The 24431-nt window shown below is 47.7% G+C and overlaps 2 protein-coding genes and 1 long non-coding RNA gene across 4 annotated transcripts; 2 read left to right on the top strand and 1 right to left on the bottom strand.

The window, feature by feature from the left end:
• The first annotated feature begins 11821 nt into the window (after positions 1–11821).
• On the top strand, positions 11822–15510 carry LOC140216158 (uncharacterized). Its single transcript, XR_011892836.1, has 2 exons — positions 11822–12480; positions 12542–15510. It is a non-coding gene; the product is annotated as an uncharacterized lncRNA (long non-coding RNA).
• A 368-nt stretch (positions 15511–15878) lies between these two features.
• Positions 15879–19132, bottom strand: LOC140216157 (putative nuclease HARBI1). 2 transcript variants are annotated; one of them, XM_072286554.1, is made up of 4 exons: positions 18647–19132; positions 17665–17803; positions 17083–17154; positions 15879–16661 (listed from the first exon to the last, which is right to left on the bottom strand). In XM_072286554.1, the coding sequence occupies exons 1-4, from the start codon at positions 18992–18994 to the stop codon at positions 16174–16176; spliced, it is 1047 nt and encodes a 348-aa protein (XP_072142655.1). In that variant the 5' UTR covers positions 18995–19132; the 3' UTR covers positions 15879–16173. The 2 variants fall into 2 exon arrangements, with proteins under 2 accessions (XP_072142655.1, XP_072142656.1); XM_072286555.1 differs by lacking the exon at positions 17083–17154 and having other exon boundaries at positions 18647–19130.
• A 2475-nt stretch (positions 19133–21607) lies between these two features.
• Positions 21608–23230, top strand: LOC126540986 (uncharacterized). Its single transcript, XM_050187797.3, has one exon. The coding sequence runs from the start codon at positions 21977–21979 to the stop codon at positions 23228–23230; it is 1254 nt and encodes a 417-aa protein (XP_050043754.2). The 5' UTR covers positions 21608–21976.
• The last annotated feature ends 1201 nt before the right edge of the window (positions 23231–24431 follow it).

The following is a 24431-nucleotide window of genomic DNA, read 5'->3' as shown; positions in this document are numbered from 1 at the left end:
AACCTAGGTAGGATATTAGGCAGCATAGTAGCAAGAGCTTGGTGGCGCAACCCACCGCCCCGTTGCAAAGGGGACACTCATAACAACCATCCATCCATCGGGCCCCACGCTGGAAGCCCCATTTCTTCCAGAAAGCCTCCCTTCGTGCCTAGCGTTCGCAGCCGACGTTTCCAGGTAAACATTACAGTTACATATCATCCAGTTGCCGGGAAGTGGGAGAAGCAGTCAGAGATTTTTGAATGCTGTCGCGTGCCACTCTTAAACGCGAAGCATAAGTGCGCTCCATATTTTTAATAGATGTACTTGATATATTGCTGAATAAAAAGCAGGGGAAGGATAAACAGCACAGAGCAAAAGGAGCGAAGGAGGAAAGCGAGCTGCCTGATCAGATATGGCATGAACGCAGGATGACGTCATGCCTTAGTGGAGGGGAGGTAAATGTGCGCGAGAGCCAGTGATGTTTTTAAGCGTCGCCCAAGTGTAACACAAGGGCTTTTCGTTAATGAATTTGCCAGCCATCAATGAAGGGCGGCAAAGACGTAGGTTCACCGCGCAGTCCAGACGACAACCTAGTCCCTTTCTGTTTAAAAGTTGAGTTGCAGTCTTAAGCTACACGTTTTCGGCACCGCACCGACATCGAGCTACCGATGGACTTTCAACGCAATACATGGCACGAGCGTTTGTAGCTGCGCGCGTCTGAACGCTTACTTTTTTCTTTTTCTTTTTTTACAGGGGCCTTCGTGGCACGCGGCGATGCGCACTACCCTTCCAAGGCGTTTCGCGACTAATCCGCTAGGCCTGGGCGCATGCGCCGTCGCAACATGAAAGGGGCAGATTCGCTTCAGGCGAGAAGGGAACAAAGGGATTCTAGTGAAGGTAAGAGGGAGAAAGCGTTCCCGCACACAAAACACGATGTTATCCTTCCAAATGTCACCGAAGTCGTGGCGCAGTGGTTAGGGCGGATTCTGCTTCCGGCCACCGAGCGTGACGGACGCATGATGACGGGCTCCGTTGGAGCGGCTTCAGCGGCCTTTTCTGGCCGCGGAAACAGGACGATGGAACAGGAGGGCACCTACCAAGTTGTTCTGCCAGGTCTGCCAACAGGTCGTTATGTTTTAAATACAGTTTTTTTGCACGCTGATATCACGGCGCGACCGTACCGGATTGAAGATTTCCGTGACGCATTGGCACCGCATTCGCTTCTTCCGGATGTTATCGCCCTGGGGGCGTATCGCATGAGCCATGTCTGGGCTATCACTTTCAAGGACGCGGACGCGGTGAAGAAGATCTCGAGCATCGGGGAGCTGCGTGTAAAAAAACCGGCGCTGCCTGGTGATTGACCCGGCGAACCAGGACGTTCGACTGAAGCTCCACTGGCTTCTACACAATGTGCCTGATGAGGACGTGCGTGTCGCCTTTGCGCCCTATGGAAAAGTTACCGAAGTAGCCCGGGAGCGCTGGCGTGTACAAGGTATGACAGAGAAGGGATCAACCACCCGGCTTGTCACCCTCAAGTTGAAAGCGGGCGTGAAGTTGGATGACTTGCCACACCAGCTGAGCGTTGGCGGTGAGTTGGCGCTTGTCGTGGTACCAGGCAGACCCCCGCTGTGCCTTCGGTGTCGCGGTACGGGCCACATCCGCAAGGAATGTCGAGTCCCGCGTTGCGGAATCTGCCGACGCTTCGGGCACGAAGAAGACCAGTGTACTCGCACTTACGCGAGCATTACAGGCCCGGGAACCAGCGAGGACGCGTCCGAGATGCTGATGGACGAGACGGATGCTGAGGAAGCAGCCCGTGTGGGTGGACAACCACAGCGCCATACTCAGCCATCGTTCACGACTCTGGTGAAGCAGAAGGCGGGGCCCTCCGGCGCAACAGATGGTAGTGTACAGGCGCAGCATAAGCCTGAACAGGACGACGATGACAAGGCAAAGGAGGCGGCGAAAGCCGCGGACGCTAAAGAAAGCAGCGTGGAGACCCCCGGCATTGATACCATGGAGACGAACCAGGAAGCGGCGAGCACCATTGCTGGAAAACGTCCGCATGAAGAAAGCGGGGACGTCAAGCTGCAGCCAGGCGGTAGCGGCGATGAGCCTCCGCCGAAGGCAGGGGGAGTGAGACGCTCGTCTTTAAAACCGCGGCCGAACCTTCCGGCCGACCCGCGGAAGGCGGGGAAACAGCCTCCGTAGTAACACAGTGTCCTGGTCGGTGTCAGCGCCGGTTGTGTTGGTCGACCGGTGTCAAGAGGTCCTGGCAGTCGTGAGGAAGGCTACGTCAACCATGAAGGTAGGCACCATGCGGATAGAGGCGTTTCTTCTTCTAAGACATGGCTTTTAATCTTATTGCTCCACTTCGAGTTGCGACTTTGAACGTCAGAGGTCTGGGAGCAAGAAGGCGACAATACCAGCTTAATCGCCTTCTTCTGGATAACGATATTGACATAATTGCTTTACAAGAGTCGAAAATAGAGAGCCAAGAGCACACTGACCGCATGGTGTCTTCCTTTCAAGCAAACTTTCATGTGTGCGTTTGTCATTCTGTTGGGACGTCGGGTGGGTGCCTTGTATTCATACGTAAGACGTTAAGAGTGAACGTAGAGTCTGTATTTGCATGCCCAAGTGGTCGCCTTTTGATTGCTGATTTCACATTTTCGAATTTTTGGTGGCGAATTGTTTGTGTATATGCTCCTAATGTAGAAAGCGAGCGTAAAATTTTCTTTGAATCACTTGAGCCATGGTTGAATGGCGACAAGCTTTTGCTTGTACTAGGAGACTTCAACTGTGTGTGCGCCGCAGCTGACAGAGTGAAGTTTAGGCCACTGAGAGACAAGAGCTCTGAAGTTTTGAATACTTTTGTGCATGAGTATGGTCTCGAGGATGTTGGCAATGTGTTTTCCACTGGGACCCACCCACAATACACGCACTTTCAGCGGGAGAGCCATGCGAGACTAGACAGAATGTATGTATCTGTCGATCTTATGCCGCTATGCTCAAGTTATGACGTTAAACCTGTGCCTTTCAGTGATCATTGCCTCGTGAGCATGACTTTAGGAATGAAGGGCAGGAAATTGCGCTTTAACTGGCACTTATGGAAATTGAACACAAAGCTTTTGGAGGATGAAGGGTTCATTATACAAATAAAGACCAAGCTAGACAAACTGCTAGACGCGCAGCCAGCTAGTTTTGCAACTGAATGGGAGGGGTTCAAAGAGTGGGTAAAAATGAAAGCAATAGAAAAGAGCAGCGTGGCTCGCTATAAAGAGAAAGAAAAAGAAAAAGAAATGAACGGGCAACTTGAATGGATGCTGAGCATGGAAAATAGCGCGCCGGGAACTTTCACGAAAGAAATACGGGAAGTGAAATGCCAGCTCGAAAGAATCGACGCGGACAGGTATAGGGCCGCCGTCATACGTGCAAGGTCTGAAAAATTGTGGGCTGGCGAAACGCCGACAAAACGAGCGCTATCAGACGAGAAAAGATACGCTTGCCAGAAAGAAATTAGGAGCATCCGATTTGACGGCCGGACTTCGGAAGATGCGAGAGACATTCAGTGTGCTATAGCCGAACATTTCACAGAACTTCTTAGCAATAAGCTCGAGACCATAGAAGGCTTCCATGTAGACTTCTTGAGGCTGGTGTCAAGACTAGATGATGAAATTAAGGAACGTCTTGAACTGCCTATAACTTTACAGGAGATAGAAAAAGCAATAGACGACCTACCATCTGGGAAAGCTCCTGGACCAGATGGGCTAAGTGCGGCCTTTTATAAAACCTTTAAGCTTCCTGTTGCACAGTGCATGCTCCATGTGATAACTGAGGCTTATGAACGCAAACAGGTTCCATTGTCTTTCAACACGTCTCACATCGTTCTCATTCCCAAGACTGATGATCCGGAAGAACGACTGTTGGTGGGGTCATATCGACCGATTAGTCTCACCAATGTCGACTACAAAGTATTTATGAAGGTTCTAGCAAAAAGACTGCAGTCTGTGATCACGAAATTGGTAGGGTCTCACCAGACGTGTGGAATTAAAGGCCGTAGCATCGCTACAAATATACATGTCGCACGCAACGTATTAGAGTGTGTCGATGCAGTTGGCGGTCAGATAGCAATGATGCAGCTCGACTTGGCGAAAGCCTTTGACCGCGTCTCCCACGAAATCCTTTTTTCCATCCTGCAACACTCCAAACTAGGCGACATTATAGTAGAGGGCGTAAAAATGGCCTACAAGAACTGTACGACCCGCATTATAGTTAATGGCGATCTCACTGACAGACTTGCTGTACGTTCTTCAGTAAGACAGGGATGCCCGCTTTCCCCCTTGCTTTTTGCAGTGTATTTAGAGCCGCTATGCCTGGCAATTATCAACTCTGACCGAATTTCAGGTTACAGACTGCAGTCATCACACGTGAAAGTACTCGCGTATGCTGACGATATAGCGGTTTTTTGCGCTGATAGACAGAGCATCTGTGAAGCGACAATTGTGATTGAAAAATTCTGCGCTCAGACTGGAAGTCAGATCAATTGGGGAAAAAGTTCCGGTTTTTGGCATGGCGAATGGGACGTAACACCGGGTTGTTTTTCTCGGCTTCGATGGTCCACCTTGCCAACGCGGTATCTAGGAGTACCTCTGGATTGTTATCGGGATCCCAGCTCGTACTGGAAAGAAGAAACTTCGAGAATGAAAGAGAAAGCGGTCGCGTGGCAAGGAAGACAGCTATCAATGTTTTCCCGTGCCTCTATCTGTAATGTCTTTTTGATTTCGAAGCTCTGGTATGTCATGAATGTGCTGTGTGCGACCCGAACAGCTATTCAAAAAATGCATCGTGTTTTTGCTGTTTTTATTTGGGCGTCCACCTGGGAAAGAACTAGCCGAACTAACCTGTTTGTTTCCGTTAAAAGCGGAGGCCTTGGCCTGGCGCATCTTTTTTTGCGTCAAGTGGTCTCGCGATTTATGTTTTTGCGTGATCAAAGTGATCCCTTTCTAAGATCTGTTATGCAAGTGCGCCTACAGAGACTGCTCCCTGGAAGGGTAGTCTCCTGTGATAACATGTGTGGTGCTGTGACAGGATACTTGCGCGAGGTTGTTCTTTCGTGCAAGATGCTGGAAGTACGTTTCAGCCCTGAATACCTATGTAATGTCAATAAGAAAAAGCTGTACAAAGCGTTGGTTGACGTGATGTTGCCGGTACCCATTTATCGGACACCACACTTTGGAGGCCCAGGGCAAGATATCTTAAAAAGAGTTAAGAACATGCCCGTTAGACCTGTGGTCAAAACCTTTTTTTTTAAGCTGCATTCCGGTACGCTGCCTGTTAAAACCTGGCTGCATGATAAAGGTTTTTTCGTGCCATGGACAACAAACTGCTTGTTATGCAGGAAGCCCGAGACAGTGGAACATGTTTTCCTAGAATGTTGGGATCCAATTTTTTATTGGGATGTCCTTCAGAGGACGATTAAAAAGGAACTCCCTTTAAGTCCTTATGGCATCCGGTACTTATCAGTTGAAAGTGAAGAAGTGCCCTACGATTTAATTATGCTTCTTGGCCTCCACAGTTTGTGGAAAACGCGAATGCAGGTGCGACATGCAGACATAAATACAAGATCCACACGTGAAAACTTTATCGAAAGTGTAGTTTATCTTCGCGAATGTTTCAGGGCTCAGACTGATCCACCAGAGTGGATATCACTGTTTGATGATTTGTCACAAATGAAAAGTTTTTAGCACCACTCGCCTCAGCCCAAGTGTGGCTGAAGTGTTTTACCATATGTTACTTTGTATTACACGTCCAAGACGGCAATAAAGAAAAAAAAAAAAAGCAGTGGTTAGGGCGCCCGCCTTGGCTTCGGGAGGTGGCTGGTTCGAATCCCACCACCGGCGGAGACCCACCGCTCAAACGGGTACAAGTGTCTCCCCTGCCCGGAGCATGGCTCCAATTTGTGGGATGTGCACTTGGGAGGCGCTGCTAACTCCGCTGCGTCATTCTTCGAACCAGCTTAAAGTGGCTAGAAGCAGGACGCTCTGTGGTTGCTGACATAATTCATTCGGTCGTAGACCTGAGTGGTATGTCTGGCAATTCACGCCTAAATTAAACCAAAACAAGAATACCGGCGTTGCCGTAACAGTGGCGGAGGTTGCGGCAAAAAATCGCCACCAGTGCTTCTTCTTTTTTGCTTTTTTGTTCCCCACCAAAACATGTCCCTTTTTTAACCCTGCAGCTACCCTATATGTACACGATAACGAGAAGAACGCGTTATATTTTATATACCTTACAAGGCTATATATGGCAGACAAACGTTGTTATATATAAAGATGGGGGAATATGTGGGTGCCGTAAACAAAAGCTTTTGTTGAAATCTTTCCGTACTTAATACGCTTAGAAAAATAAATGTCCACCGCCAGGCCTTGTAGAAGCATTGTAAGTTGATTAATGCCACCCTATGTATCAGTGAAAAAAGTTCCTATACAAAATGACTATAAAATTTAGGCGTCCCATACCAGAATCCATTCACTGTTTTCTTTCGTACCTGATGTCAGTGATGACTGGCTGAGACCAAATTCAAACTCTGAAACGATAGCTCGGAGTACATTCGGTGATGAAATGTAGGCTTTATTTACCCATTTCGCCTAGTTTCAATGAACGTCAGCCGACCGATCACAATATCAAACTGGAGGCGATTCAACTTTGGCCATTGGGTATCTGCTGGTTGTGGTATCGACGACAAGAGAGCACAAGCCTCTTGGTATGTGCCCAAATTGTCAATTTTGTGCTTGTTGCAATATGGATACGTAGACGATTTGACGGGCTAGGAACGTGTTCGAAGGACAACATGAGCGTTCCGTATGCAATATAGGAATGACCGAATTCATAACCAGTCGTCGATAAATAATGTGCCGCGTTCACGCCAGGTATACGTACTCCTGAAAAGCTGCTTGAGCCAACCTTAACGCGATAGCGTTAGGTGCCCGGTGTCCCACGAAATCTGGGGTCGAAACCCGGCGAACGACGTCGTTTTGACAAAATTATTTCAAGCTATCCATACCAAGGCGCTCCATTTGGCGCAAGAAAGCGACTGAATCGAATGCCTCAATCTAAAATACGCCGAAAAATCGTAACGTACGACATACACACAAACCGACAGACATGATAGCTTCGGATTGTAATTTGACAATACGAGAAAATATAACTGTGTTACGCGAAAACTCAAAGAAACCCCTTTCCCAGCGCTTCACCATTCATTGACCGCCAACGGAGTCCACGATTTGCAGCCGCCGGGGCGTGACTATCTCGGAGGCGACGGAGCGGTGCGCCCAGTTCCTTGCAATGCCTCCAGATGGCGCTCGCCTACGCCGCATCGGTATGCCTTAGAACACGCACCTATAAAGCGAGATATAAGAAGCAAGAAGAAGCATGTGCTTGCTGCGGTAAAGCTAGGGAAACGACGGAGCATATTTTATTAGAATGTGAAGACGTCTACCCAGCGGTCGATTTAGGCACCACTGGCCTCCTTGAAGCCCTTGGGTTCAGCGGGAGCAGTGGTAAAGCAAACAGGTCCGCAATAGACATTAGTAAGAGGCGATTGGAGGATTCGTGGAAGAAAAGTAGGGAAACGAGAAAAGACGGAGACGTACAAAAGCACAATTCGCAATAGGGGATCAGAAAGTTTGGACGTGGTAGTTCATAGTCTTTTTTTTTTTCATTGGTTAACCTAGGTAGGATATTAGGCAGCATAGTAGCAAGAGCTTGGTGGCGCAACCCACCGCCCCGTTGCAAAGGGGACACTCATAACAACCATCCATCCATCGGGCCCCACGCTGGAAGCCCCATTTCTTCCAGAAAGCCTCCCTTCGTGCCTAGCGTTCGCAGCCGACGTTTCCAGGTAAACATTACAGTTACATATCATCCAGTTTCCGGGAAGTGGGAGAAGCAGTCAGAGATTTTTGAATGCTGTCGCGTGCCACTCTTAAACGCGAAGCATAAGTGCGCTCCATATTTTTAATAGATGTACTTGATATATTGCTGAATAAAAAGCAGGGGAAGGATAAACAGCACAGAGCAAAAGGAGCGAAGGAGGAAAGCGAGCTGCCTGATCAGATATGGTATGAACGCAGGATGACGTCATGCCTTAGTGGAGGGGAGGTAAATGTGCGCGAGAGCCAGTGATGTTTTTAAGCGTCGCCCAAGTGTAACACAAGGGCTTTTCGTTAATGAATTTGCCAGCCATCAATGAAGGGCGGCAAAGACGTAGGTTCACCGCGCAGTCCAGACGACAACCTAGTCCCTTTCTGTTTAAAAGTTGAGTTGCAGTCTTAAGCTACACGTTTTCGGCACCGCACCGACATCGAGCTACCGATGGACTTTCAACGCAATACATGGCACGAGCGTTTGTAGCTGCGCGCGTCTCAACGCTTACTTTTTTCTTTTTCTTTTGTTACAGGGGCCTTCGTGGCACGCGGCGATGCGCACTACCCTTCCAAGGCGTTTCGCGACTAATCCGCTAGGCCTGGGCGCATGCGCCGTCGCAACATGAAAGGGGCAGATTCGCTTCAGGCGAGAAGGGAACAAAGGGATTCCAGTGAACGTAAGAGGGCGACAGCGTTCCCGCACACAAAACACGATGTTAACCTTCCAAATGTCACCGAAGTCGTGGCGCAGTGGTTAGGGCGCCCGCCTTGGCTTCGGGAGGTGGCTGGTTCGAATCCCACCACCGGCGGAGACCCACCGCTCAAACGGGTAGAAGTGTCTCCCCTGCCCGGAGCATGGCTCGAATTCGTGGGATGTGCACTTGGGAGGCGCTGCCAACTCCGCTGCGTCATTCTTCGAACCCACTTAAAGTGGCTAGAAGCAGCACGCTCTGTGGTTGCTGACATAATTCATTCGGTCGTAGACCTGAGTGGTATGTCTGGCAATTCACGCCTAAATTAAACCAAAAAAAGAATACCGGCGTTGCCGTAACAGTGGCGGAGGTTGCGGCAAAAAATCGCCACCAGTGCTTCTTCTTTTTTGCTTTTTTGTTCCCCACCAAAACATGTCCCTTTTTTAACCCTGCAGCTACCCTATATGTACACGATAACGAGAAGAACGCGTTATATTTTATATACCTTACAAGGCTGTATATGGCAGACAAACGTTGTTATATATAAAGATGGGGGAACATGTGGGTGCCGTGAACAAAAGCTTTTGTTGAAATCTTTCCGTACTTAATACGCTTAGAAAAAGAAATGTCCACCGCCAGGCCTTGTAGAAGCATTGTAAGTTGATTAATGCCACCCTATGTATCAGTGAAAAAAGTTCCTATAAAAAATGACTATAAAATTTAGGCGTCCCATACCAGAATCCATTCACTGTTTTCTTTCGTACCTGATGTCAGTGATGACTGGCTGAGACCAAATTCAAACTCTGAAACGATAGCTCGGAGTACATTCGGTGATGAAATGTAGGCTTTATTTACCCATTTCGCCTAGTTTCAATGAACGTCAGCCGACCGATCACAATATCAAACTGGAGGCGATTCAACTTTGGCCATTGGGTATCTGCTGGTTGTGGTATCGACGACAAGAGAGCACAAGCCTCTTGGTATGTGCCCAAATTGTCAATTTTGTGCTTGTTGCAATATGGATACGTAGACGATTTGACGGGCTAGGAACGTGTTCGAAGGACAAAATGAGCGTTCCGTATGCAATATAGGAATGACCGAATTCATAACCAGTCGTCGATAAATAATGTGCCGCGTTGACGCCAGGTATACGTACTCCTGAAAAGCTGCTTGAGCCAACCTTAACGCGATAGCGTTAGGTGCCCGGTGTCCCACGAAATCTGGGGTCGAAACCCGGCGAACGACGTCGTTTTGACAAAATTATTTCAAGCTATCCATACCAAGGCGCTCCATTTGGCGCAAGAAAGCGACTGAATCGAATGCCTCAATCTAAAATACGCCGAAAAATCGTAACGTACGACATACACACAAACCGACAGACATGATAGCTTCGGATTGTAATTTGACAATACGAGAAAATATAACTGTGTTACGCGAAAACTCAAAGAAACGCCTTTCCCAGCGCTTCACCATTCATTGACCGCCAACGGAGTCCACGATTTGCAGCCGCCGGGGCGTGACTATCTCGGAGGCGACGGAGCGGTGCGCCCAGTTCCTTGCAATGCCTCCAGATGGCGATCGCCTACGCCGCATCGGTATGCCTTAGAACACGCACCTATAAAGCGAGATATAAGAAGGAAGAAGAAGCATGTGCTTGCTGCGGTAAAGCTAGGGAAACGACGGAGCATATTTTATTAGAATGTGAAGACGTCTACCCAGCGGTCGATTTAGGCACCACTGGCCTCCTTGAAGCCCATGGGTTCAGCGGGAGCAGTGGTAAAGCAAACAGGTCCGCAATAGACATTAGTAAGAGGCGATTGGAGGATTCGTGGAAGAAAAGTAGGGAAACGAGAAAAGACGGAGACGTACAAAAGCACAATTCGCAATAGGGGATCAGAAAGTTTGGACGTGGTAGTTCATAGTGTCTTTTTTTTTTTCATTGGTTAACCTAGGTAGGATATTAGGCAGCATAGTAGCAAGAGCTTGGTGGCGCAACCCACCGCCCCGTTGCAAAGGGGACACTCATAACAACCATCCATCCATCGGGCCCCACGCTGGAAGCCCCATTTCTTCCAGAAAGCCTCCCTTCGTGCCTAGCGTTCGCAGCCGACGTTTCCAGGTAAACATTACAGTTACATATCATCCAGTTTCCGGGAAGTGGGAGAAGCAGTCAGAGATTTTTGAATGCTGTCGCGTGCCACTCTTAAACGCGAAGCATAAGCGCGCTCCATATTTTTAATAGATGTACTTGATATATTGCTGAATAAAAAGCAGGGGAAGGATAAACAGCACAGAGCAAAAGGAGCGAAGGAGGAAAGCGAGCTGCCTGATCAGATATGGCATGAACGCAGGATGACGTCATGCCTTAGTGGAGGGGAGGTAAATGTGCGCGAGAGCCAGTGATGTTTTTAAGCGTCGCCCAAGTGTAACACAAGGGCTTTTCGTTAATGAATTTGCCAGCCATCAATGAAGGGCGGCACAGACGTAGGTTCACCGCGCAGTCCAGACGACAACCTAGTCCCTTTCTGTTTAAAAGTTGAGTTGCAGTCTTAAGCTACACGTTTTCGGCACCGCACCGACGTCGAGCTACCGATGGACTTTCAACGCAATACATGGCACGAGCGTTTGTAGCTGCGCGCGTCTCAACGCTTTCTTTTTTTTTTTTTTCTTTTTTTTACAGGGGCCTTCGTGGCACGCGGCGATGCGCACTACCCTTCCAAGGCGTTTCGCGACTAATCCGCTAGGCCTGGGCGCATGCGCCGTCGCAACATGAAAGGGGCAGATTCGCTTCAGGCGAGAAGGGAACAAAGGGATTCCAGTGAACGTAAGAGGGAGACAGCGTTCCCGCACACAAAACACGATGTTAACCTTCCAAATGTCACCGAAGTCGTGGTTAGGGCGCCCGCCTTGGCTTCGGGAGGTGGCTGGTTCGAATCCCACCACCGGCGGAGACCCACCGCTCAAACGGGTACAAGTGTCTCCCCTGCCCTGAGCATGGCTCGAATTTGTGGGATGTGCACTTGGGAGGCGCTGCTAACTCCGCTGCTTCATTCTTCGAACCAGGTTAAAGTGGCTAGAAGCAGGACGCTCTGTGGTTGCTGACATAATTCATTCGGTCGTAGACCTGAGTGGTATGTCTGGCAATTCACGCCTAAATTAAACCAAAACAAGAATACCGGCGTTGCCGTAACAGTGGCGGAGGTTGCGGCAAAAAATCGCCACCAGGGGCCGTATTCTGTAGCGGTTCCTTTGGGAACCGGTTCCCTTTGGCTGTTACGTCTGGATTACGTCACTCGGAGAAAGAGTGGAACGGGGCGGCGTGAGGGGAACCAATCAACGAGCGGCGGTCTGCCGGAAGATCACGTCATCATTTTTGTTTGTACTTAGGGGACGGTATAGCAATTGAAGGATGTTGCTGGTTTGATAAAAAAACATTGGTTTGTATAGAACACTTGCAAATATATTTTCAGTAATAAATGTGAGCTTGCGGCGCAGACCGCTACTGGGAGTTGTAATTTTATTTGTGTTGTTTTCTTATTTAGTCGCTAGGTGGTGTGCCATACGTTATGCAAACAAGTTGCCTCGCTTTGTTTACGTTTTGGACTTGCCAGTTTGCGCGCCGAATCCGAAACTGGGTCCTCATGTTTGAGCGAGGCCGCGCGATATACTCGTGTCATTTGTTGAAGAGCACCCCTACCTTGCGAAGGCGTCGTGTGTGCTGGGTCAACAGCTGACGGCGGCGCGCAAGGAGGAGCTCTGGCAGCCAGTGACTGCCTTGCTGAGGGCCCGGCAGTGAAAACTGCAGCCCAATGGCGCGGCGCGTGGAAGAAAGATGCGTATAACGCCCGCCGTGATGCAGCCGCCTTGCACGCCGAAAGCAGGTAAGCACACTCGTTGACGGAGCTTTTGCGCACCATATTCTAACAAACGTGTTAATCACAGAGGAACCGGAGGAGGCAGCCTGCCCGGACCGCGAGGGCGCGTCCTCTCCCTAGTTGGAAGGGCGAGCGCCATAGGAGTCTGCCCGCCGTTCTTCGAGCCCGACGAAGAGGTGAACATCAGCGCATGGGTTTCAATAGGTCAACGCCAAGTCGACGCGCTGTCGCGATTTATGGCAACACACACGCTTTTAATTTTTCAACTTTGCCCCGTGCGGTCCGTTTATGGAACGCACTACCAGATACTATTGCATGCCAATATAAACACACTGCATTTCGCAATCTGCTAAACGATCAATATGCCGTTTCAACCGTCTAAACACGTCATGTCTTTTGTAATTTTCTTGCATTTTTTCTACAAGTTAAAGAATTTCAGTGGTCCCAATTTCTTTACAATACTTACTACTGTATAACATGCAAAAATGTTTACAATGTTATTATGCTATTATGTTGTTGTTTACCATTTATTGTTATTGCTCTACATATTGTATTTGCTAATGTAATAATTTTCCATGTTCTGTGCGTACTCCTTTCATTATGCTGCAGTTTATTTCTTTCCCGATTCCATACTAATATGTTACCGTATTTCCCCATTTACACTATACCTTCTCGAAGGCCTGTAAGGTACATGTAAATAAATAAATATTTACAATGTTTGCAGATGACTGTATAGTATATAGGGTCATCAACAGCGAATCTGACCAACAAGCACTACAACACGATTTGGATTTGATTGCCATATGGTGTGAAAAATGGAAAATGTCACTGAATGAGAAAAAGAGTGTCCACGTCACCTTTACCTGGAAGAGCTCATACGACAGCAATCGTAACACTATAAATAATGCTACTCTTGAACAAGTGTCAGAATATAAATACTTAGATGTATTTTTTTCTGCTGATCTAAGGTGGAACAGACACGTTACTCATGTTACGAACAAGGCTGTCGGAGCATTAGATTTTTTGAAACGTAACTTTAGTAGCTTGCCACAGAAACTTAGGGAGCAACTGTATTTCACACATGTGCGCAGTACACTGGAGTATGCGTGTGTTTGCTGGGATCCATATGCTACAGAACTTGTAGATAAACTAGAAAAAGTGCAGAACAGGGCAGTTCGGTTTGTCCTTGGCAATTATGACAGGATGCTTAGCATGACAGAAAGCAAAAAAGCATTAAATTGGCATCTTCTTGAACACCGTCGCCGAAATCTCAGATTAAAATTTCTTCATAACATATACCACTCTAATACGGGGATAGCCAGGTAATTGTATTTTCAGCCGCCCACATATGTTTCTAAAAGGCGAGATCACAAATTAAAAATATGTGAGATTCCTTTTGACCCTCTATTGCATGAATTATGAAAGTCATTTTTTCAGCTTTCATTATTGATTGAATGAACAAACATGACTGTAATAATAAAGATAAAGCTTTGTGCCAAATATGGCACACCATGAAGATGGCTGAGCGCTCTTGCTGCCATGGGCGGAAAACAAAGCTTCACGGATGGTGGCCTTTTAATGTGATGTGGGGAATGAAATGAAACAGTTGTTTGCTGCGTTCAGGCACAGATGAATGTTTCACTTCTTCTATCTTACCAACGACTTGTTTGTGCAAGGTGGCCGCTTACATCTTTGTTTCTTCTCGTCAAATTCTGGCCAGTGGCTGACTTGGTCAGATCGGTCGTCTTTGGGTGGCATTGCGGCCGCTGGTCCCTGTGCTTTTTTGACTTGAACATGGAATTCGATGTCCTGACTAGAAGTCCTTCCTGGTCGCTAGTTGGGTAGGCACTTGTTATGCGAGGTAAGGCATTCTGCAATTTCTGCTTTTAATTGAGCCAGCGGTAGTACTTGTCTCCTCCTAAGCTGCTCCTGCACCCTCCTGTACAATACCCATGCTGTTAGTACCGATAAGTCTAGCATAGGCGTAAAAATTCGAAAGTGCCATTTCTTCGACATCTGATATGTATGCAGTAAAGTCCAAACAGAGAGTCCAGCAGGTCGACACCACCCATGTGCCTGTTATGGACCTTTACTACGCTGGGGCAATCAATTTCGCGAAACACCTTGGCGGAGGTAAACCAGCGCTGAGTCTTTTGGACTGGATCTCTCGCATCAAAGCTCGACAGAAATGTCACGGCGCGGTTGTCGTATCAACGCACACACGATAACTCTACGTCATCTATCGCGCTTGTGAGTGCCTCTGAAGCACCACTTCCTTTACATTTCAGTTCCTTTTCACTTTTCAGGCGGCTGTTTGGTAGACAATTCGCCCTCACCGTACCGATCGTCAAAATTGCATCTTGTGATAGAGTGACCTGCAGCTTCGGGCTATTGAACAGATGGCAGCACGTTACCATATGTTGTATTTCAAGTTCATACTGTGCCAAATATGGCACACACCGATTTCGGTTTCTCTGCTGTAGTTGCAGGCAAAATTGAGAAAACTAGTAACTGCCTTGAATTGGCGAGGCCAAAAAATATGCCAAAATAATTTTTCTACGTTTCTGCGGTCGAACTTTTCAGAGAAAAAAAAAACCAATTGCTCGTGTTTGCCCCCTCCGAGTTTCACGTCGCATCCCAAAATCTACTTCACCTCTGTTTTGCGTATCACTCAAGAGATGGCAGCACTTGCCCATAATAAGTGCGCATAACTACGAGATTTACTCTGACGGTATCACATTCTCAACTGGGAATCTCACACATGCGAAAAAGAATGGTAACCGGTATGTGCCAAATATGGGACGCCATGCAATAGAGGGTTAAAAGTGACGCTTTCCGCTACTCTTTCTATGTTCGTACTATAAGAGACTGGAATACTCTACCACCTGACACTGTCTGTATTTGTTCAAATGATGATTTCTTCCATGCTTTATGAGTGTAATTCTGAGTGTTCATTTATATGAGTTGTACCCTCCCTGCTGTAATGCCTGAATGGCGAAGCAGGTACCCAATGAATAAAATGAATAAATAAAGAAATGTTTCATTGTCATGATTTTGTTTATATTGTTGCACCTTGTTAAGCAGCAATTACGAGCATTATGTGAAATCATGTGTGCAAGAAATGCAATGTTGAAGCAACTCTTGAGTTTAAACAAAGCAGTAGTAAGCATGAGTATCTGCTATTTAACGAAATCCTGCTCCAATAAGTGCTTGACATGTCTCGTTTGTTGCTATACGTTTCAATATGTGCTATACAGATTGCTGACGACATTTCAGTTGCTGTGTAACTCATGCTGCTCTTGCGTGTCACACATGAACAGACATCTTCAGCTTTGGAACAATGCATACTGCACAGTAAAATAGGCATTGCAAAGCAATATTCAACAATGCAAGATTGGTTGCCATTCACCTTGGAAATAACCTTTATTTAAAGAAAATTCCCTGGCGAGACAATATTCAAAAGCACAGTGAACAAAGCAAAGGAGTAACATAATGGCACATGGTTATTTGTCACTGCATGTGTATCTGTCATGCTCAACATAGACAAATCATGTGCTTTCCACTACTGCAGTATGCAGCATACTATGATTAGCCACATGTGAGCACACGCAATGTGTTATGTTGAAGTGCACGGCCTATTTACTTTTATGATAATAAAAATAAAACATGTTACACCAGCACATGTCTCCACCTCATTTGTCAGCGAATGCGCCGGCGCACACTTTGCAGGTAGGCAATGCGCAAATTTCTGGGCAGCCGAAACACACCAACTATGGATTCACGCACCGCACGGCCTCTTTGAAACAAAGCTCGAGAAGGCTGTACAGGGTGCGCCTGCGGTGGCACCTGTACTTGAAGCGGCACTAGTGCCTGGGCTGGCTCCTGTGCGCTGTCGTCATGTGCACCGTCGTCACCTGGGTCGTCTGGCAGAGGCACGCCTGCTGCAAGGCAGAGGTTATGCAGCGCTGCACAAGCTGCAACAATAGTGGCTGCTTTCTGAGGCGAGTAGTGGAGCACCCGATACCTCTGCAGGCATCGGAAGCGGCTCTTGACGACTCCTATGCACCGCTCAACGGCATTTCGCATTGATGCGTGTGCCTCATTATAGCGCCCCTCTGCCGTGAGGCGATTTGGGTGACCAGGCACAGGAGTCATGATCCATGGCTCTAGCGGGTACCCAGAGTCCCCTGTAAAGTGTTGCACGTCAGTGAACGAACGTGGATACATTAAGGCACAATGCAAGAACACAGTCTACGCCAGGGCCCTTTTACAACAGCAGCGGGTCTTGGATTTATTGTTGCAATATCTATCGAACATTGACCTTCCCAGAAAGTTGTAAAGAAAGTTAGACTCATTTTAAAGAAAAGCCCAATTTCACCTGTTGTCTCAGCTGCAAATCTCATTCTCGGGTTAAGTTGGACATGTAATATTTATTTCATACTCGTGGTTTTCTGCTCCGCTCATCCCATTTGCTTCTCCCTAAATGTACATCCTCCACTAAAACTAATTAGCTCTTCTCTCTTCAGAAGTGTTATTTTATAAAACACTTCTAAGGTCTACTCTCGAATATGCTGCCAGTATCTGGGATCCTTACTCTACTTTTCGTACCTCTTCTCGTGAAGGTACCCGAACTCGAGCTACCCGTTTGATCCTTTATAATCACTCCAGCACCACATGTCGCTGCAACAAAAAAAATTGCAGACATTGTGACACAAAGAAAAATAGCGCAACTTGCACTATTCTACAATATATACTACACCGATCACTAACGTCGATGCCGAAAGTTTCACGCACACGCTTATTCCTTCGTTCCAAGGACAGTGACCAGGAACCAGCTACCCGAGTCCATTGTCACCAACCCTTTTCCATCATACTTGAAAACTGCCATTTCGACGTGTTCTGTAGAATTACACCCCTGCCTGTAACGCTCTACGTGGCATTCAGTGTATTGAAATTAATAAGTAAATAAACAGAATAACATGTCAGCTGTTGTATACATGCTGGTAAAAATATCTGCCTTCTAAGAGAGACATGTTTCTCTCGATAGTCGCTGCAGGTTCATTAGGTACTGCTGCATTCACAACACATTTCTAGCAAATCACGCTTTCTTAAAGCTTGCTAGGATGCAAAACTATTTGACTGTGTATGTTTTACATGTGGAAGAAGCACTGCTACTTTAGGTGCACTTACCAAGCAAGACTTCTCCATGAAGTAACAGGCCACGAGTGAGGCGGCGGCGAAATGCAGAATGCCTCCAAACGAAATAATCGTGGCACGATCCCGGAAACCGTGGGTCAATTGCCAGGATATTCAGCTTTGCATCACACACCTCGTAAGAGAAAGCAAAGAGAAGGTGTCAATGCCACTGCAACAAATATCTGGCACAAACTTTTGCTTACAACACTACTTGCCAATCAGTTACTGTTCAGTCAGCCAACACAATTACAGAAAAGGAGATATCAACATACGCAGTAGGCAGTTGAACTAATCATCAGCATGATAACAATGTTATCTACAAATGCAATGTTGGCATGTGTACATGTGCTCATGTATGGCGTGCGGTCACAACACAATGTGCAAAATAATTCCTTTGGTTTCTTCCGTCCATATTGTACAAGATTCTGCTAGAGAGTGCCACCTGTGTTTTTTTCTTGTTTTTCCAGACAAAGTGCCTATTACACGCGAAAGAACGCGGAAGTGGCAGCATGTGCCGTATTAACAGCTAGAGCAAATGGGTGTCCACACATTATCATTCTCCCTCACACCATTTTCATTGATGGGATGCTCCTTTTCACGTTTACAGTCTGTTGGCCACAATGCTTTAGTTTTACGTCGAATAAGAATCACAAGGGCTCGTCTTCTGTTAGGATCGCTCGCAGACGAAGACTCCCTTCACTGCTACGGCGTCTATTCCGGTTTAAGTCGCGCGTAATGTGTTTACATTGTAGCATCGAAAAGGCTATTCAACTGTGATTAGAGAGCACTGAAAAAGTGCGGCCGGGTTCTATTGCCAAGATCAAAGTCGTCATTACACATACAACACAAACGCTACTTTCTCGAATAGGAACGCAAGTATTACCGGCAATTGATGAAAAATAACGAAACGAAGTTTTTTACAACGTGCACTCGCGCAATCACATATCGAAAATATTTGTCAATGAACAATACTCACGACCATGCAGTTGAGGGCGTAATACCCTTTACGGCTCCAGTACGATTCCGTTTCGCCGGGGCCGAGCTTCTTAGGGCGAACGATGGCTATCAGACTCCCGTCCACACATCCTAGAACTCCTGGAATTTTTCCACGGCTAAGAAAGCCTTCCTTGACGGCGGCTTTCTGTTGCGCCGTGGATGGGAATCTAACCCATCCTTTTTCTTTGCCCACAACCGTAATGGCCTTGGCGACGGCTGTAATGATCCGGCTGATCGAAGGCTGCGACAGTGCAATCGCTTCTTCATTCCCGACGCACTGTTGAAAGCTCCCGGTGGCAAAAAACCGCAGCGCGCACAGCACTTTCATCGTAATGTCGACACCACGAAATCTTTGAGGTCCGAGATGTCCTTCCAGCTCATCGCAAAGACGTCACACTATGTCTTTGGAGAGCCTAAAATGCCTTCGAAACTCTTCTTCGGCCATGCCGAACGCGTCGTGTCGTTGCCTCTCGTCGCGTCGTTGTCTTTCGGCACCCCCCAGCAACACAACTACCCTAACACAACCAAAGGAGCCGCCATTGCCGTCTCTGTCTCGTCTCGTCTAGGTGCCGGCTCGTCAGCTGGCGCGAGGTTAGACGGCAGCCACGGTTGCCCTAGCAACCCTCGACATCATGCTCGCCCCCGCGCGCGACCCTCGAGAGAACCACTTCTCCGCGGTTCCTCTCCTAGCAGGGAACCGGTTCCTTTCCAGAAGATTGGCAACCTGTGTGACGTCATCAAAATTTGTCGTCCCGCCCACCAGGGATGACGACAACGAAACGCCGACCAATGGCAACAGCCCAAAGGAACCGGTTCCCAAAGGAACCGCTACAGAATACGGCCCCAGTGCTTCTTCTTTTTTGCTTTTTTGTTCCCCACCAAAACATGTCCCTTTTTTAACCCTGCAGCTACTCTATATGTACACGATAACGAGAAGAACGCGTTATATTTTATATACCTTACAAGGCTATATATGGCAGACAAACGTTGTTATATATAAAGATGGGGGAATATGTGGGTGCCGTGAACAAAAGCTTTTGTTGAAATCTTTCCGTACTTAATACGCTTAGAAAAAGAAATGTCCACCGCCAGGCCTTGTAGAAGCATTGTAAGTTGATTAATGCCACCCTATGTATCAGTAAAAAAAGTTCCTATACAAAATGACTATAAAATTTAGGCGTCCCATACCACAATCCATTCACTGTTTTCTTTCGTACCTGATGTCAGTGATGACTGGCTGAGACCAAATTCAAACTCTGAAACGATAGCTCGGAGTACATTCGGTGATGAAATGTAGGCTTTATTTACCCATTTCGCCTAGTTTCAATGAACGTCAGCCGACCGATCACAATATCAAACTGGAGGCGATTCAACTTTGGCCATTGGGTATCTGCTGGTTGTGGTATCGACGACAAGAGAGCACAAGCCTCTTGGTATGTGCCCAAATTGTCAATTTTGTGCTTGTTGCAATATGGATACGTAGACGATTTGACGGGCTAGGAACGTGTTCGAAGGACAACATGAGCGTTCCGTATGCAATATAGGAATGACCGAATTCATAACCAGTCGTCGATAAATAATGTGCCGCGTTCACGCCAGGTATACGTACTCCTGAAAAGCTGCTTGAGCCAACCTTAACGCGACAGCGTTAGGTGCCCGGTGTCCCACGAAATCTGGGGTCGAAACCCGGCGAACGACGTCGTTTTGACAAAATTATTTCAAGCTATCCATACCAAGGCGCTCCATTTGGCGCAAGAAAGCGACTGAATTGAATGCCTCAATCTAAAATACGCCGAAAAATCGTAACGTACGACATACACACAAACCGACAGACATGATAGGTTCGGATTGTAATTTGACAATACGAGAAAATATAACTGTGTTACGCGAAAACTCAAAGAAACGCCTTTCCCAGCGCTTCACCATTCATTGACCGCCAACGGAGTCCACCATTTGCAGCCGCCGGGGCGTGACTATCTCGGAGGCGACGGAGCGGTGCGCCCAGTTCCTTGCAATGCCTCCAGATGGCGCTCGCCTACGCCGTATCGGGATGCCTTAGAACACGCACCTATAAAGCGAGACATAAGAAGGAAGAAGAAGCATGTGCTTGCTGCGGTAAAGCTAGGGAAATGACGGAGCATATCTTATTAGAATGTGAAGACGTCTACCCAGCGGTCGATTTAGGCACCACTGGCCTCCTTGAAGCCCTTGGGTTCACCGGGAGCAGTGGTAAAGCAAACAGGTCCGCAATAGACACTAGTAAGAGGCGATTGGAGGATTGGTGGAAAAAAAGTAGGGAAACGACAAAAGACGGAGACGTACAAAAGCATAATTCGCAATAGGGGATCAGAAAGTTTGGACGTGGTAGTTCATAGTGACTTTTTTTTTTCATTGGTTAACCTAGGTAGGATATTAGGCAGCATAGTAGCAAGAGCTTGGTGGCGCAACCCACCGCCCCGTTCCAAAGGGGACACTCATAACATCCATCCATCCATCGGGCCCCACGCTGGAAGCCCCATTTCTTCCAGAAAGCCCCCCTTCGTGCCTAGCGTTCGCAGCCGACGTTTCCAGGTAAACATTACAGTTACATATCCTCCAGTTGCCGGGAAGTGGGAGAAGCAGTCAGAGATCTTTGAATGCTGTCGCGTGCCACTCTTAAACGCGAAGCATAAGCGCGCTCCATATTTTTAATAGATGTACTTGATATATTGCTGAATAAAAAGCAGGGGAAGAATAAACAGCACAGAGCAAAAGGAGCGAAGGAGGAAAGCGAGCTGCCTGATCAGATATGGCATGAACGCAGGATGACGTCATGCCTTAGTGGAGGTGAGGTAAATGTGCGCGAGAGCCAGTGATGTTTTTAAGCGTCGCCCAAGTGTAACACAAGGGCTTTTCGTTAATGAATTTGCCAGCCATCAATGAAGGGCGGCAAAGACGTAGGTTCACCGCGCAGTCCAGACGACAACCTAGTCCCTTTCTGTTTAAAAGTTGAGTTGCAGTCTTAAGCTACACGTTTTCGGCACCGCACCGACGTCGAGCTACCGATGGACTTTCAACGCAATACATGGCACGAGCGTTTGTAGCTGCGCGCGTCTCAACGCTTACTTTTTTCTTTTTCTTTTTTTTACAGGGGCCTTCGTGGCACGCGGCGATGCGCACTACCCTTCCAAGGCGTTTCGCGACTAATCCGCTAGGCCTGGGCGCATGCGCCGTCGCAACATGAAAGGGGCAGATTCGCTTCAGGCGAAAAGGGAACAAAGGGATTCCAGTGAAGTTAAGAGGGAGAAAGCGTTCCCGCACTCAAAACTCGATGTTAACCTTCCAAATGTCACCGAAGTCGTGGCGCAATCAATTCCACTTCCGTCTGTCGAAGAGAGCGGACGTGGTTATCTTGTGCTCCGATGGGGCGGTGTTTGCGGCAATGAATAGCCGCGGTAACAGGAATGCGACGCCTGCTGAACGTGAAGATTACGAGGTCATCTTGCCTACATTGCCTACAGGTCGTACAGTATTGAATACCATATTTTTACATGCCGATATTCGGGCCAGGCCTTACCGAGTTGAAGACTTCAGGGATACGTTGGACCGTCTGGCATTGCTCCCTGAGGTGCTAGCCCTGGGGGCGTACCAGATGAGTCACGTATGGGCCGTCACCTTCAAGAATGCGGAAGGCGTGAAGAAGGCTCTGACCATCGGTGAAATGAAGGTGAAGGGTCGCCGCTGTGTTATAGTTGACCCGGCGAACCAAGCCCTACGCCTGAAGTTGCACTGGCTGCTTTTCAATGTTCCCGATGAAGATGTACGTGAAGCACTAGCCATGTTTGGGACGGTAACAGATGTCGTGAAAGAAAAGTGGCGTGGGAATGGCATCCACGAGAAAAGTACGACGACGCGGACGGTGAGCATTAGGCTACATCCAAGTGTCAAGGTTGACGACCTCCCACACCAGCTTCGTGTTGGTGGGGAACTGGCGCTGCTAATTGCGCCAGGAAGAGCACCAGTGTGTTTGCGCTGTCACACCGCGGGACATATACGACGCGACTGCCGTGTCCCTCGATGTGCTCGGTGCCGTCGTTTTGGGCATGACGAGAGTTCGTGTGTGAAGAAGTACGCAAGTGTAACAGGACCAGTTGGAAAAACTGACGCAGCAGAGCTCGTCATGGACGAAGCCGACGCGGAAGAAGCTGCAGGAACGTCGAGTCAAGTGACTCAAAAGGAGATGCCCTCGTATCCGCAAGAAAATGAACAGCAAGGAGACCATAGCCTTGTAGAAAAGCCCGACGTGAGGGAAGTGCCTGAAAAGACAAGTGTGGGCGCAGAATACGGTGAACCTTCAAAGGATCCAGCGAGCCAACACACGGAAAGCATGGACGTCACGGTACAATCCACCGGAGGCGCAGTCGGCAAACGAGGACGCGAAGCTACAACGGACGAGGCGGACAGACAAGACGTCGTTGGATCTGTGGAACCACCAACGAAAACGGCGGTGACTCGACGCGCGTCATTGAAGCCCAAGCCCAACGTTCCACCAGACAGAAAAGCGGTGTTGAAACCGTCAACGTAGCCGCGAGCTTTGACGCTCTGCGGTTCCTTAGGGACTACGTCGACGCACATCAACCATCGAATAAGGACAATGATTGGAGCTTTTTGCCGCGCAACCCAAGCCGAAGCTCGAGGACTGCAGGCATCAGGAATCGGTTTGCTTCTTGGAAATAAGCTGCGGGCTTTCTTGTGTGTCTGCGCTCACGAGGTATGCACCATGGCGTATATGTAATTTTAATATATGGCGAGAAATCTCAGCACAGCACTAAAAATTGCGACTATCAATGTTCGAGGCTTAAATGCTAGAAAGAAACAATATCAGCTAAATCGCCTTTTCTTGGAGAACGAGTTGGACGTAGTAGCTGTACAAGAGACGAAAATAGATAGCGAGGAACAAACTGACCGCATGGTGCTGCCTTTCCGAGCAAGGTACGATGTTTGTGTTTCTCATGCTTTCGGCACGTCAGGCGGATGTGCCATTTTCATTAGAAACAGTTTAGGAATAGTTGTTGAGACCGTGCTTGTGTGCCAAAGTGGTAGATTTGTTGTAGTGGATTTTGTTATGTCCGAGTCTTGCTGGCGAATAATCTGCCTGTATGCGCCGAACGCCGAAAATGAACGAGACGTGTTTTTTGAACGGCTCGAGCAGTACCTGATATGTGAAAGACAAATAATTATGCTTGGAGATTTTAATTGTGTTTGCTTAGTAGCTGATCGAGTGAAAAATGACCCACTAAGGGATAAGAATGCCTCACGCTTGATCGCGATGGGGCAAGATCATAATCTAGAAGATATAGGAAATATATTAACTAATGGGACGCAGCCAGTCTTTACACACTACCAGCGGGCGAGCCACGCGAGACTGGATAGGGTATACGTTTCACTGCATTTAGTAGCGGCGTGCCATAGTTATGCCGTTAAACATGTGTCATTCAGCGACCATTGTTTGGTGTCAGTCACAATTGGGACGCACAAAACGGCCTCGCGCTTTAATTGGAAAATGTGGCTATTTATTGACAAGCTGCTGCATAATGAATCATTTATTGAGAGCGTAAACGAAAAGTTCGAACAGCTATTGGCGAGACATGATGACGTGATAGAACGGTGGGAGCTTTTTAAAGAAGAAATAAAGATTTGTGCAATAGAAAAAGCGAGTGTAATGAAATACGAAGAAAGGAAAAAGCAGAAAGAAATACAACGAGAATTGGATTTTATGTACAAAG

Source organism: Dermacentor andersoni, chromosome 2 (genome assembly GCF_023375885.2).
Source record: "Dermacentor andersoni chromosome 2, qqDerAnde1_hic_scaffold, whole genome shotgun sequence".
NCBI classification, from domain to species: domain Eukaryota; kingdom Metazoa; phylum Arthropoda; class Arachnida; order Ixodida; family Ixodidae; genus Dermacentor; species Dermacentor andersoni.
The sequence above is the reverse complement of the archived record's forward strand: the minus strand, read 5'-3'. Positions and strand labels throughout refer to the sequence as shown.

Bases quoted from the DNA above. Each gene is read 5' to 3' on its own strand.
- LOC140216157 (XM_072286554.1), bottom strand. From the start codon at position 18,994: ATGAAAGTGCTGTGCGCGCTGCGGTTTTTTGCCACCGGGAGCTTTCAA. The intron at 17,804-18,646 runs GTGAGTATTGTT...TTCTCTTACGAG, and splicing joins ACGCCCTCAACTGCATGGTC to GTGTGTGATGCAAAGCTGAA. The intron at 17,155-17,664 runs GTAAGTGCACCT...TTTTTGTTGCAG, and splicing joins TCATGGAGAAGTCTTGCTTG to CGACATGTGGTGCTGGAGTG.
- LOC126540986 (XM_050187797.3), top strand. From the start codon at position 21,977: ATGTTAACCTTCCAAATGTCACCGAAGTCGTGGCGCAATCAATTCCAC.